Source organism: Echinops telfairi, unplaced genomic scaffold (genome assembly GCF_000313985.2).
Source record: "Echinops telfairi isolate 266 unplaced genomic scaffold, ASM31398v2 ScPeMD7_7406;HRSCAF=8444, whole genome shotgun sequence".
Lineage (NCBI taxonomy): Eukaryota > Metazoa > Chordata > Mammalia > Afrosoricida > Tenrecidae > Echinops > Echinops telfairi.
Genome location: NW_022111306.1, coordinates 4,778,693 through 4,794,211, shown reverse-complemented (window position 1 = coordinate 4,794,211; position 15,519 = coordinate 4,778,693). Strand labels below are relative to the sequence as shown.

Below are 15,519 nucleotides of genomic sequence, written 5' to 3'. Positions count from 1 at the left end.
ACTGTACAATAAAAATGGATCCTAACACTGGACGGTCAAGAGGATTTAGGTTCATCCTCTTCAAAGACGCAACCAGCGTGGAGCAGGGACTAGACCAGGAGGAGCCCCGGCTGGATGGTCCGGTTATTGACCCTAAAAAGGCCATGGCCATGAAGGATCCGGTGAAGAAAACTGAGGAGAAGATCAGGGAGTACTCTGGCGAATTTGGGGAGATTGAGGCCATTGAGCTTCCCATGGATCCAAAGTCTAACAAAAGACAAGGCTTTGTTTTTATCACCTATAAAGAAGAGGAACCTGTGAAGAAAGTTCTGGAGAAAAAGTTTCACACTGTCAGTGGAAGCAAGTGTGAAATCAAGGTGGCCCAGCCCAAAGAGGTCTACCAGCAGCAGCAGTACGGCTGGGGTGGGGGGTGGGGGGGGCGTGGAAACCACCACCGAGGGAACCGAGGCAGTGGCGGTGGTGGTGGAAGTGGAGGTCAGGGGAGTACAAATTACAGGAAGAGCCAGCGACGCGGTGGCCACACTGAGGCCGGGGCAGGCACGACAGCTGCCCACGCCGCTCCGTTTGGATATCAGTGAACACAATTATGTACCAAATTTAACTTGGCAAACTTTCTATGGCCTGTCCCATGTGCGTCTTATTTAAAACTTTCCCCCTGGAAACCACTCTCCTGTTTACTATTCCAGAGCTAGTTGTGTTAGCAGTGTGTGGTATATCAGAGGCTGAGCAGCATCGTGGGCCTAATTTAATACCAGGTTCCCCAAAACCCGAGGGGTGGGTGGGTGTGCACCCTGCTGCCGCTCTGTATCCTGGGCCTGTAGGCGCTGGTGGGTAAAGAGTAAACTTGTATCTTAGGAAACCAGTGTCACCTTTTTCACCGTTTAATTTTATATTATTTGTGTCATACATCTCCTGTAACGGAAGTGTTAATTTTACTGTACTTTGGGGTACCTTTTTGGGAATCTAATGTATTGTAAGGTATTTTACGTGTCCTGATTTTGCCACGACCTGGATATTGAAGCTATCCAAGCTTTTGAAATAAAAATTTAACGCCCCCCCCCCAAAGAAAGCAAATACCATGTGCTTTTAAATAAGTTCCTTATTTGATTTTGTGTCTAGTTCTGAAGTTTTAAAGAAAATATCTTTATGAGCTTGTTCGAACTGGTTGTCACAAGCACTGGTGAGAGATCATCATTATCACAAGTTAATGATGAGAAAACAGACTCAATGGGACAAAGTGACCCACCAGCGGTCACAGAGACAATACACATTAGTCTAGACCTTGGCCACCTACTTCCTATCCATCACTTCCTGTTAGCACGCACATTTCCTTCTCAGAGAAGCTCTTCCCTAAACCCTGAAGAAACACTCCAGGTACCACTATGACCTCAATTGGCGTCTACTTCCCATGCCCAGATTTTCTCCACTAGAACTACCTGGATGAGACACGCGCCTGATTTACACTAAGTCAGATCTTTCCTCAAACAGACAATCAGCAGCACACTGGCAAATGGAGCTAGTTTGTGTTAAATGGCTATTAGAGGTGATGTTAAAGACAGGGCACCACAAAGAGTGAAGGAAAGGGAGGAAAGGGAACACTAGAGGAAGGGGAGTGAGGAGGGGTCATGGCAGCAGAAGCCGCAGCACCGAGAGGATGAGGGGTGGTGGGCTTTTTGACCAGTGCAGCAAGGAAAGCTAAGTGGCTTCAGGCAGGAGCCTTGTCTGCACAGGGAGGAGCAGAAACGACATGCTTCTGATAAGGCAACAAAGGTAACCTTAGGATAGGAATGCTTTCAATCATCTTCCTGTGCTTGAATTCTAACGCATCCCTCGGATGCTCCAATAGTTTTCCCTAGTTTGAATGGCTTCTGTTCCTTAGAACCAAAAGATGTGACAGTATCTAAATTTGAGTCTGCATTTACTTAGTATTAACTGGTGCTTATTTTACTGCATCACCAATGAGATGTTGAATTAGAGAAATTAACCATCCCTGAAGTCAAGACGCCCTTCAACCATTCCTTTGCAGGGTAAAACAGAGACCGTCATGAATACTTAATTTTAGTGCAGAATAAAGCCAGGTACAAGCACATGTGCATACATTTATAAAAAGACAAAGGTGCTAGCCAGTTTTCCTTCCAATAATTTATTCTAATCACAGAAAGAGAATATCCCTGGGATTTCCTCAGATGTCTTGCTCATTGCCTATGCGTTTGCAACATCTAGCTCATACAATTTCCACTATGTCCCTAATCATTAGTAACTTTTCATCAAAAACAAAAGTCAGTTTGAACAGCTCCAGGGCTACTCTGGAAAGAAACAAGAAAAAATGGTAATACCAGGATGAAACTTTTAATGGATGGGTGAGCTGCACAATCAGCCTTTGACTCTGGAAAAACAAAATAATTCTAATAGATGGTGTGGGGATACTTGGTATCCATGCAGGGAATGATCTGAGAAAAGAAAAGGGGTGGCCGAGCCATGTCTGTGCTGGACTCATGCCAGCTGGGAATCCAGTGCCAAGGCTCTTGACAACTACGATGACTCAAAGTCCCTAAACTGCCCATGCCTTTGCCTCAAGAGATCAACCTGGAACAATGGGAGGTACCAACAGAGGGATATGTCCAACAGACAGCACAGGTTCACAGAAGCAGCCTACTTAATAATGCCTAAATTTTTCTTTAATTGTCCAGATTGGGGGAAAAAGTTTTAGATTTTTTGTGTGTTTTTTTCTGTAAGAATACTGACATCAATTATCTGGTAGCAATTAGGGGCTACAATGAAGTACTTGCCAAGAACTTGCAGAGGGAAATAAGCTTGCCCACTGAGAATTAAACTTTGAAGTAAACATATCATGAATGAGGGCAGCAATATACAAAAGCCATCTTAAGGCATCAAAGTGGAAGCAGAGAAAAGAGGTGGCAGGGGAAACAGACACTTTTCCAAAGGTGCCCTGAGTACATCACTCCAGTGCTGAGGGTCCGAAGGTCACCAGGGCAGAGTTACACGCCTCAGGCTGCTTCAGCTCACAGAGGGACCCAGGAAGCTGCCTGAATTTTGCTTCCAGGGAGAAAATACCCATAGTGGTGAGAAAAAACAAAACAAAACAGAAATGTGTACCCGTTCACCTGGTTAGGGAAATAACACATTGGATTCATCAGGTTCTTGTGACTTTGCTCTTAAATGATTTTGATCAGAATGGAAAGATGACTCAAACACACCCGAATGATTTCTTATTTCTCTCAAGTATTTGAAGTCAGTCTCTCTCTCTCTCTGTGTGTTTCGTTTGAAGTAAGTTTTTTGGCTAGCAGGAGTTAGTATTTTCTAATTACCCCTAAGGTTCATACAACACACACACGAAATATGAAGTCCTCAAAAGAGTGCCACCATATATGTTATTAAAACACAGGAAAATCCATTTGTCTTCTCTGGCAGTCCTTTTGTGCTTCACTGTACACCTTTTGAAAGCAAGCAACTAATTAGCTTTTATCAAAAGCTTTTATTATGTAGCCCAAACTACATATTACAAAACTCAGGGGTTTTTTTTAGACTTCTCTTCAAGCCAAAGCCTGAAACTTGAAAGCCAAAGTAACATTCAAGAAAGAAGTTATAGGGCATCAGTCCTGAACAAATGTCGGTTATCAAAGGTTATACTAAAGTCGATTTAGGCTAATACAAGCTGTGGAGCAGTGCATTACTTGATATGGCTAGCTTTGTAATTTAGTCTCTGGGATCCCACCAAATGACTGGGTGGGATCATGCAAACAGTGGGGGTGTAGAAGTCTACTGGGGAGATTGGTCAGTTTTGCCCTTAGCTGGGTTTTAAGTAAGCCATCTCAGCAGTGGAAAAGGGGGTGGGGGTGGGGGCTGGCTCTCAATACTGTCAGAAAGAAGTCAAGAGTGAAACACAGCCTTTGGAACTCCAGGTCCTTGTGGGCTGTATCTCCTAGATCCAGGAGGTAGAAAGCTGTGACAACAGAGAAGTGGGGGCAGCGGAAGCAGCAGCACTGAGAGTAGGAGACAGCGGGCTGGGTTTCCTGACTATTGCAACAAGTGAAGCTAGGTGCCTTCAGGCAGGAGGCTTCTTGGTGAGTAAGGTGCCTCCCAGCACTTAATGGAGAGCTAAGTTTGCCAACCCACAGAATCTGAGCCAAGCACCTGTGGGCTGAGGCTTAAAGTAGAGTGCCCTTTGGCATCTATCAGCATATCTAAAAGAGTTTTGAAACATCTAGTTAGTGGCAAAGCAGCCAAGGACCAGAGAGAGGCAAGCCTGAAGGTAAAACTGAGAAGATGCCCCAATCAAAGAACTTGTACCTTGCTAACCTCCCTAATAAACCTCAAGATTGTATTACCCGTGAATTCTGAGCGGCTATTGAAACAGATTAGAGCAAAGCAAAAAAGTACAGTGTCTTCAAAGGGACAGTATCAGAATTGGTAAAGAAGTGTGGTGAAGTGTAATGGCTTGGTATGGCTGTTCTATTTGTCTTTGAAACTCCCACCAAACAACTGGATCAAACTGGGTGGGAGAATGCAAATAGGGTGCAGAAGACTCTCAGGAGGGAATTGGTCAGCGTTGGTGTCCCATTGGGTATAAAGTGTCTCTAAGTCTATTTTAAATATGGGACATATAAGGTCTAGAGACCTTATGAACATTGTCTCATGTTACACACTTTATTTTAAGTGCCACTGAGTCAGTTCCAACTCATAGCAACCTTCCCTGCAACAGAAGGAAACATGGACAGGTCCGCCTGGGCCATTCTCACAGCTGTGCTTACGTCTGAACCCATGGTTGGAGGCACAGTGCCAATCCCTCTTGTAGAGGGCTTCCCATTTTTTTGCTGCCCTGCTACTTCACCAGGCATGCTATCATTCTCCAGGGGCGGATCTCTCTTCACAGCATATCCCACGTGTGAAAGACAAAGTCTCACCATCCTTGCCTCTAAGGAGCATTTTAGACAGATCTGCAAACTCCAGTAAGTGGTCAAGCCCAGATGCGTCACCGTTGTCTATGCTGCCACACTTAGGAGCTTTTCTTTCACTCACAAATATTTGAAAACCATATAAACATCGACAAGGAATATTAACCAACACACCCTAAGAGAAGAGTTACAAGTGTTATATTTGTTACAGTGTCCACCTTAATTAAACCCACATTTAAGAGGTGGTTAAGTACTATACTTCCATTTTTGAAAGACAAAAGTCTTCGCTGAACTTCTTCAGTAAATCTAGTTTAAGAAAAAAAAATCTAGTTTAAGCTATTTTGATGCCTTGTAAAGATTTCTAATTTCACTACCTGGAAGTGGTAATTCTCCAATTTATATATGCTTAAAGCTAATTTACCAGACACCATTTTTTTTTCAAACCAAGTAACCTATCATTTGCATATTTTTGGTCTGAGAAGGTTTAACAAAGTTCAGGGAAAAATGGGATTGAAAGAGAAAAATCTTTTTCCATAAACTTAAGCAGTAGGTACTGAAAAAAACCAAACAAGCGAACAGGACAAAAAGAGTTATAGTTTAGGGAGTCTTTCAAACTCTTCATGGCTACATTTTCCTTTTCTGTTTAATGTAAGGAATGAATATAACAGTGTAAAACTAAAGCAGACAAAATGACAAAGCATAAAAGTGGTTTCTTCAGCATATATAAGCTTAAGAGACTAAGCTATACACAGTCATTCTTTTTTTCAAAGCACAATTTAGGAGCAAGCCATCCATATAAAAAGCTATCCCCATGTGCTAATGTACACAAGTACCTCAGGTCTTGGATTAGAGAGACCCTAAGTGTTGGCAGCATAACTCCTGAGTCAGATTTTCTTCTTTCTGGTCCAAGGGTAACTGTATAGAAAAATATCAGCAATGTATTAAAAATTACTTTAAAAATGAATTTTAAAGACAATAGAAAAGTTCAGATCCTTCCCCTAAATGTTTCTATGTTATTAAAACGGTACATCCGTCATTTTTTTCTTTAGTCAGTCTGGACTGCGCTTGGAAATTTAAGAAGAAGCATTAACTAGGAACCTAACTTTCACCAAAAACACAACATGAAAAAAATCCACCTAGCAAATGATGCAATGTAAGCAAACTGTGGCAACAAGGATCAGCCATTGTCTAAAACTATTCACTGAACAAATGCAAGTAGCTGAGCAGCTCTGGATTATAATAAACATGAGAGTGATGTCTACAAATGAAGCTATTAAAATATGTGAATTGCTTCTATGTTCATGAATTTCAGTGACGACTCACTTTCACTCACTCTCTCACTCGCTCACTCCCTCATTCACTCTCACTCACTCACTCACTCTCTCATACTCACTTACTCTCTCACCCACTCACTCACTCACTCACTCACTCTCTCACACACTCTTTCACTCTCTCACACTCTCACACTCTGACTCACTCACTCTCACTCTCTCATTCACTCTCGCACTAAAAAAAAAAAAAGAATTTCAGTGACATTATTTTACTATATCCTGGAAGTGTTTTTAAAAAATCTAAGGGTTTGGGCTCTCTAGCCTGAGAAGTTTCTAGCTCAAAGTTCAGAACCCAAACTATGTTCTGCCTCATAGCGACCATATGCACGAGAAGGAAGCACTGCCAGGCCCTGGGCCATCCTCACAACTGTTCTTATGTTTGAGCCCATCAATGAATCACCATGTCAATCCCTCTTGTCAAAGGTGTTCCTTCTTTTGTGATGCCCCAACTATTTTATGGAGCATGATGGCCTTCTCTAGAACGCCATGTCTCTCCCTGTATGTCCAAAGCACTTGAGACAAAGTGTCACCATCCTTGCTTCTAAGGAGCACGCTGGCTGTACTTCTTGCAAGACAGATTGGTTTGTTCTTTTGGCAGCCCATGGTACTTTGAAAATTCCTTGCCAACATCATAATTCAAGCCAACACCATAATTCAAATGCATCAATTCTTCTTTGGCTTTCCTTATTCAAAGTTCAACTTTAACATGCATATGAGACAACTGAAAATACCAATGGCTTAGGTGAGACACACCTTAGTACTAAAAGTAACATCCTTGCTTTAATACTTTAAAGAGGTTTTTTGCAGAAGATTTACCCAGTGTGATCTGTCATTTGATTCCTAACTGCTGTTTCCATGAGCAGATTGTGGATCCAAGTAAGATGAAATCCTTGACCATTTCAATCTTTTCTGTTTATCATGATGTTAACTACTGACTGAGTTCTGAGGATTTTGGTTTTCTTGACATTGAGTGGTAATCCATACTGACGGCTGCAATCCTTCATCTTTATCAGCATGTGCTTCAAGTCCTCCTTACAGTCAGTGAGGAAGGTTGTATTATCTGCATATCAAAGGTTGTTAATAAGCCTTCCTCTAATCTTGAAGCTGAACTCTTCAGATCATCTTGCTTCTCTGATTATTTGCTCAGCATATAGATTAAGTACAGTGAGGTGAGAGGATATGACCCTGACGCACACCTTTCCTGACTTCCAACAGCAGCATTCCCTTGTTCTCTTTGCACCACTGCCTCTTGATCCATGTACAAGTTCTGCAGGATCAAAATGAAGTGTTCTGGAATTCCCATTCTTCTAAAGACTGTCTGTAGTTTGCTATGATCCACACATCCGAAAGCCTTTGAAGCCAGTGAAACACAAGTAAGCATCTTTATGGTATTCTCTCCTTCCAGCCACGATACATCTGGTATCAACAGTGAGAGCCTTATCCACGTCCTCTTCTTACTCTGGCCTGCCAGTGTACTGCTGGAACTATTACTGAATGACCTTTAGCAGAATTTACTTATGTGTGATGTCAATGATACTGTTCTATAATTTGTGCAGTTTATACCTTTCTTTGGAATATATATGTAAAATGCAAATGGGTAACCTTCACTTAGAAATTTAATATTCATGAGTCATTCTTGTATAAAGTTTGAATGGCTAATATTTATAAAATGAAAAAGTCTTCCCTTGAATAATAATGGCTAAGCGAACTATTGGCTGATGTCCTGTAGTGGAGGTGCTCATTGCTAACGAGTTGCTGTGGAATTCTGTGCCCTCTGTTTATTTCTATTTGCCCTTCTGTAAACGAAGACTGAGGTGCAGTATCATCAGTATCCAATATATCAATTTAACTAGAATTTAAGAATTAGAATTGGGAAGTGTTGAATACTAAATATGCTGTTTTTAGATCCATTCTACTTTAGGGGCCTAACATGGAATGCTGGAAGACATAAATATTTATGAAATTTGTATTGGAGAAAGACAGGCACCTGTTTGGTGAGGGTTTGGCGAGGCCAACCTAAAGGCAGCACTTTCTGGGCCTTCCACATCCTGGGAGGTCTTGGCCCTTTGGGGGTTGTTTTCAATGGTACACTCAAAGGGCTGGCTCACCTTGATACTCAGTAAATCATGGACCCTGAGGAACTGTTCCAGAGGCTTTCAGGGAATGTTCTATGTTTATCTTCTGTCTGGGACTGTCACCACTTAAGTGTGTTATTAATGAAAACACCCCCCCCCCTTTGGGGGAGAAGGTGAAATGCCTCAGAGAATACCCCTGCACTCCAGGTGATTAGACAGGATGGAAGATGGCCACAGGAGAGCTAAGAAATGGGCTGAGAAAATTACATACAAGGCGGCAGAGGGGAGCTGAAACGACAGCAAGCTGGCTAGAGGGAGACACAACGAGCAGCAGCCATGTCTCTGGGAGCAGAGAGCAGCAGCTTAGAGGCCCTAAATGAAGACTGCATTTAAAACACAGTAGCATCCGCAATGCAAGTATGCACAAGCATTGTTTTAGAACCGAGCAGGAGAGATGATGAAGATACAGGGAAGATTAATACTGATCTACAGTCCTAGCGCCTAGCCCTCCTTCCACCTCCAGAACCCTAAACTCCAATCACCCTTTACTATTCAATGTTCTTGACACATGTGCTATGTTTTTCATGTCTCTATTTTGAGTCTTTGTTATGACTCACTCTTTAATGCTCTTGTATCTTTCTCCCTATTTATAGTCTATTATCACTTAAGATTGAGTAGTGTACTTTAATGGTTAAGAAAGAACATGGGCTTTTTGAGCCCTACCAAAAAAAATGGAAGTTTAGCCACTGTGTGAAATCCTTTCAGAATATCCTCTCTCCTGGGCAAACTGCCAAGTCCTTCCCTCTTTTTAACAAGGCTTGTAAAACTGAACTTCTATCCCAGAATTTAGCACAATTTACTGGAATGGAACTATAACGCCTCCTAACGCTCAGACTGTCTAACCTCTGAGGCCCCGTCCCCTGAGGACAATGAGGACAGTTAGGACTAAACGATAGATCCGTAAATACTAACTTAAAACATTTCTTGGGAGAGGGTGAATATTTTGAAAATGATAAATTCTTGTGGTGTTTTTTTCTTTCATTACTAAATGGAGTGGCTGTGTGATGGTAGAGATGTGAGAAAAATAAGGGAGAAGAGCTAAAAGTTATCCCAAAGTCCAGTTGGTGGGGAAACTGACCGAAGCATCCAGGGAAACCAGTACAGAAATACACAGAGGCAGAATCCACAGGACATGATGTATGAATGGATATAGTGAGTAAGTCCCAAGAGTTAAAACTAATATGAAATCCTCGGAGTGCTAATGCAAAATATTCTAATAGCATTATTACTCCAATTACTCTAACTTTCCTTCGATTTTTAAAAAATCTTAGTTTTGCAGCTTAAGTAACTGAGGTTCAAAGAGGTTAATAAAACCTGTCCATAATGTCGAAGGGATCAGGTGTAAGGCATCATCAGAACAAAAAATCTTACCATAGTGAATGATGGGGGGGAGTGCGGAGTGGAGATCCAAAGCCCATTAGTAGGCCACTGGAGATCCCCTTGCAGAGGGGTCTCGGGGTGGAGATGAGCCAGTCAGGGTGCGATGTAACAATGATGAGAAATACAACCTTCCTCTAGTTCCTAAAGGTTTCCTCCCCGCTCCCACTACCATGACTGGAATTCTATCTTGCAAGACTGGCTAGACCAGAGGAGGTACACTGGTACAGATAGGAACTGAAAATACAGGGAATCCAGGATGGATGAGCCCTATAGGACCAGTGGTGTGAGTGGCAAAACAGGGAGGGTGGAGGGAGAGTGGGTAGGAAAGAGGGAACCAATTGCATGGTGTGTGGCCTCCTCCCTGGGGGACGGACAACCGAAAAGTGGATGAAGGGAGAAGTCGGACAGGGCAAGATATGACAAAATACCCACTGATAAACTATCAAGGGCTTATGCGGGAGGGGGGAGCGGGGAGGGAGGGGAAAAATGAGGACCTAATGTTGGGGGTTTAAATGGAGAGAAAATGTTTTGAGAAACGATGTACAAATGTGCTTTACACAATTGATGTGTGTATGGATTGGGATAACAGTTGTATGAGCCCCTAATAAAATGTTAAAAAAAACAACAAAAAAACCAGTCCATAAGACCAAAAGAGTAACATATGCCCCAAACCGGAGGTGAGAGGTCAGGGAAACTGGATTTACGGAAAGTGGAGATCGCAGGGAAGAAACAGGGAGAGTGCTGACAAATTGCAGGGATTGTAATCAATGTCACAGAACATTTTGTGTATGAACTATTGAGCGGAAATTCTCACCTAAAGCACAATAAAATGTTAAAACAAAACCAAACCCTAGCACATGTTTCACAATGCACAGTGTTCTGTTGTTATATCCTGTGGGCTTGCCACTATATGATAGAGAGCTTTCTAACTTCTAGCTCGACTGAAAAGAGGACTCAGGTGCCATTCATTAAAAGAGGAGATGGAGAAAGCCTGATCAGAAGAGGAGGGAGAGATGCTAAGGAAATGAGTTTGAGAGAGGACTTGTTGAGTTTGAAATTCCAGTAAGCCCTCAGAGATGGATGTCTAAGAACCAAGGCCAGAGACTTGAGATTAACTTGCTAATGTGACAGCTGGATGAGGACATCAATTAGGGCCTTGGGAAGAAGAGTTTACAAGTCAGATCAAAGGTGAAGGAGTAAAGCCCTATCATTTTATATTTCTCCCTGACATCAAGTTGGTTCCAACTAAGGTTACCAGGAAGCTTACTCCAAGAAGAAGAGATGATTCCTAACGACTGAGATGTTACTTCCACCGCTGTTGTGACTGCTGTTCGTATTTGGGCAGGTCTGACTCCTGGCAACCCTACACAGCAGAATGACGCACTGTCAGTTCAGGTGCCATCTCACCACTGTCTCAGTCACTGTGTCAATCCAACTCCATGAAGCTCTTCCTCATTTCCGCTAACCTTTTATTTTACTCAGCAGGATGTCGTGGTTCAGGAGCTGGCCTCTCCTGTTAACAGTCCAAAGTACATGGTATAAAATCTCATGATTCTCGCTTACAACAAGCATTCTGGTTGCATTTTTTCCAAGGAAGATTGGCTTGTTCTTCTGGCTGTCCACAGTACTTTCCATCTTCTTTCATCAACACCGTAAGTCAAATGCACCAATTCTTTTGTGGTCTTCCTTACTCATTGCCCAACTTTTACGTACATGAGGCAACTGATAATTCCATGGCCTGGTCGGTCTCACCTTAGTCTTCAACATGACGTCCTTGTTCTTCAATACTTTAAAAGAGGTCTTGTGCAGCAGATTTGCCCAATGCAATAAGACCGCTGCTTCCATGAGTATTGATTGAAGATATAAGCAAAAATGAAATCCTTGACAACTTAAGTATTTCTCCATGTACCACTACTAATTGATTCTCCTTCATTGTCAAGATTTATATTTAATATTTAGCCTCAGGAATCCCATTTTCATATCTCTTGAATCAACGCTCCTGTCAGTAAGCTTATAGAGAGCAGACTATTGATCTATTTTTATAGAATTGTACACAGTCTATAATTACACAGGCAAGTAATTAACAGAAAAAGTTTGATAAGAGTGACCCCAAACTCTAAGGTTAGAGCCACCATAACCATGTATGAAGAGCATTTCCAGCTCTTTCCCTTACTCCTATCTCCCACCACCTGATTTAAACATCCATTTAAAGTTCAGTAAAAGGTTTAAGAACAAGGCTTATGTTTAAGTTTCTTTACGCCAACATTTCTAAAAGAAAATTTGGTGACAGATCTTGAGAATTATTTTTTCTAAGACTAACAGCATTAACATTTTTTCTTTGAAACAGAATTTCAAATTACTAGGTAAAGCTGAAAAAACAAAAACAAAAAACCCTCACTGCCATCGAGTCGATTTTGACTCATAACAACTCCACAGGACGAAGTAGAACCCCCCACCCCCCACCCCCGTGGGTTTCTGAGGCAGTGAATTATCCGTGCAGAGGAGCTGTGCGTTTGAACTACTGGCCTTGCGGTTAGCAGTCCCACATGTAACCCACGGCACCGCCAGTGGACAGTTTCCGGCCCCCCTCCCCCTTCTGCTGAGACAGCCCTTCCCATTCCTCTGAAGAGCTTAAATGACCATGACTCCTGATAAGCGAGGCTGTCAAGCAGAGCAGCACCGACCCACTACCAAGTTGTCTCATTTGGGCTCAAGGCTAATCAGAGCAGTGTTCAGACCCGCTGTGACTCCGCGAGGAGCTTCCCTTCACACAGTAACACATACTGCTTATTGCCTGAGAAGCTTAGTTGGGAAACAGAAAAGTATTCTTTCGGGAGGGAAAGCAGAAAGTCAATGGACTGCTAATTTTTGTGTTGTTAGAACACAGTATCACTGATCAAGAATATTTCATTTTTAAACTTCATACATATTTAACCCTCATATATCTGTATGGTCTTTACGTATTATATTATCAAATATATATATTTTTATACAATAGTTTTATTGGGGGCTCTTTTAACAATCTATCCATCCATTGTGTCAAGCACATTTGTACATATGTTGCCATTATCCTTTTCAAAATATTTTCTTTCTACTTGAGCCCTTGGTATCAGCTCATTTTTTCCCTTGTCTTCCTGTTCCTCCTCCTCCATGAACCCTTGATAACTTATAAATTATTTTCATATCTTACATGGACTGCTGTCTCCCTTCACCCATGTTTCTGTTGCTCATCCCCCACCCCACTGGGGCGGGGGGTTATATGTAGATCACTGTGATCGGTCCCCCTTTTCTCCCCACTACCCTTGTGGTATCGCTACTCTCATTATTGGTCCTGTGGGGTTTATCTGTCCTGGGTTTCCTGTGTTAGAGCTCTTACCTGTACCAGTGTACATGCTCTGGTCTAGCTGGATTTGTAAGGTAGAACTGGGGTCATGTTAGTGGGGGGGAGGAAGCATTAAAGAACTAGAGGAAAGTTGTGTGTTTCTTTAGTACTACAGCCTTGATCTTGCCCCTTTGGATTTCTTTTTCTTCTCCAAACTCAAAGAATATTGAAAAGGAACATGATTTGAGTCCCTTGAGGATGCCCAAGCTGATGTTTTAATGTGATGTAAATCCAAGAGCACAGAATTCAGAGAAGAGAAATGAAAACTCCAGAAGTGTTAGAACATTATTTATACGACCTATCCCTCTAGATAGGCAGCAAACGTCTATTTTAAGCCGAAGAAGTGTACACACTTAAATAGAGACTATGTCATGAAAGCTCCACATTATCATTATTTTGTTTAATAAAGGTCTCTAAGATTTTGTTGCAACTTTTTTTGATCTGCCCATCTATCTACCGTTTTCCCGAAAGTAAGACCTACTTACAGTTTTGCCTCTCGCTGAAATATAAGCCGCCCCCCCACCCAAGCTACCGTAACTCTGGACTGTAGCGGTGGGCGCCACCTCGCAGCTCACTGTTGGCCGCAGCGCAGCCGGAGCAGACAGGAAGTGCAAGGTCTCTTTTAATAAAACACTAAACAACAAATGTGTACTGTATTCTTCTTCATGGAAAAATAAGACATCCCCTGAAAATAAGACCTAGCGCATCTTTGGGAGCAAAAATATAAGACACTGTCTTATTTTCGGGGAAACAGGGTATGCTCATAGGCAGTAGTAGGATTCAGCTGGTTCGCACGGTTCAGCAGAACCAACACCTAATTTGTGGTTGAGTTTGGTGAACCGGTTGTTCACGTGGCACTTGTCATCAGGGTACTCCCTAAGGTGGGGCCAGGCAGCCGCCCAATGTGGAAATCACAAATTTGAATTCCTTACTCTATTTTAACATTCATCTGCACACAGTGTATTCTAAATGCCTACAGTAATGCTCATTCTGTATAAAAAATTAAGGCGGAACTATGCTTGTCATATTTATCTGTTCATTTAATATAAAACTCATTATACCTTTGATGAAATACTATTTCCATTCGCTTGTGCTTGTTACTTCAGTAAGTAAACATGCAATGTAAAGAGGAAAAGTACCAAACAACCGGATGGAGACGCGCTGGCATTCGTTTCAACTTTGTGCGACGTCCCAAATTCCCCCAGTGTAAGTGAAGTATGAAATGCTGGAGGGTAAGGAGCTAAAACATTGTCAGGACAATTGCTGTCAGCAGAAGCAGAAACGGTTTTTCAACAGATGGACATATGTTCAGAGGAAAGAAGTCGCCTGTTCCTAACGTATCAAACACAACGACTATTGTCCAAGTGGCCTACCTCTAAAGGGAATGGGATGCTACTCTTACAGTGAAAAGATGGTTAAGCAAAAATATGACAAGCTTGGATAAAGGCGAAGAATATTTCAAGTGAGGAGGCCCAACAGCAATATGGAAATACCTTAAATAACAATTTTATTGGTTTTGTCAGATATGATTTAATGTTTCCATTACTATTTTAAAACTCTTATTAACAATCTAATTTTGTATACCTCTTTTATTGTTCTAATTTAAGAATTAACTGTATGAAATAATAAACTTCCTTCTGGTATATTTTGTTACACTTAAATGGTGATTACGGCAGCGAATTGGTTGTTATACTTGAATCCACTACTGATCACAGATTAGAGACAGTTTTAGGGCAGAAGCCAATGTAGTTTTACTTTTTCAGTAGGGGAGATAACACTAGAGAATGCTTTCAAAGTCGCTCTGAATCTTTACAGCTATCCTAACAACCTGGGATAGGAGACATTGACACTGAGCATAGAGGAGCTACAGGACAACTTGGCACCAAATTCATATTCCTATTGTCTCATCAAGCACATTTAAAAACATGGCTTCCATAATGACCTCATTCAGGCAGTGTTGACCTCTATGGGAAGGGAGGAGAATGGGGCTGGGGATGAGCGTACAAGGTTCTTAAAACTGTATTTGCAGGACTTTATTTCTCAACTAGGCAACTGGCTCATGGCTTTTAAAAATAGTATTTTTAATACCCTTCTGAATGTCTAAATCAATTCACAATTTTCAAAAAAGAGTCCCAAATGACTGACTCTGTATAAAACATTTTATCTTTATTAGCATTCCCTGGTCACTTCTACTTTTTGTGGAATAGTTACTACACACAGAGAAAAGAAACTCTTTGCTGTGGAAAATATACAATCAGAATTTAGACTGGTTTTAAACAGTAGGCATAACATTTAGCTTAAGGATAGAACACTTGAGACGAGCCAGTCAGGGTGCGATGTAGCAACGATGAAAAACACAACTTTTCTCCAGTTCC

At 41.8% G+C, this 15,519-nt stretch overlaps 2 protein-coding genes across 2 annotated transcripts in view; one reads left to right on the top strand and one right to left on the bottom strand.

Annotated features, from left to right (window-relative positions):
- LOC105978351 (heterogeneous nuclear ribonucleoprotein A/B-like) overlaps window positions 1-578 on the top strand; it is a gene marked incomplete at its 5' end in the record, with an annotated part of 6,455 nt that extends 5,877 nt beyond the window's left edge. The window contains one exon of the mRNA XM_045296387.1: window positions 1-578. Coding sequence (XP_045152322.1) covers window positions 1-578 — 578 coding nt within the window.
- Window positions 1-15,519, bottom strand: part of DENND5B (DENN domain containing 5B) — a 131,482-nt gene that overhangs the window by 41,075 nt on the left and 74,888 nt on the right. The window contains exon 12 of the mRNA XM_004700004.2: window positions 5,750-5,831. Within this exon, the coding sequence (XP_004700061.1) occupies window positions 5,750-5,831 (82 nt within the window). The remainder of the gene's footprint in view (window positions 1-5,749; window positions 5,832-15,519) is intronic.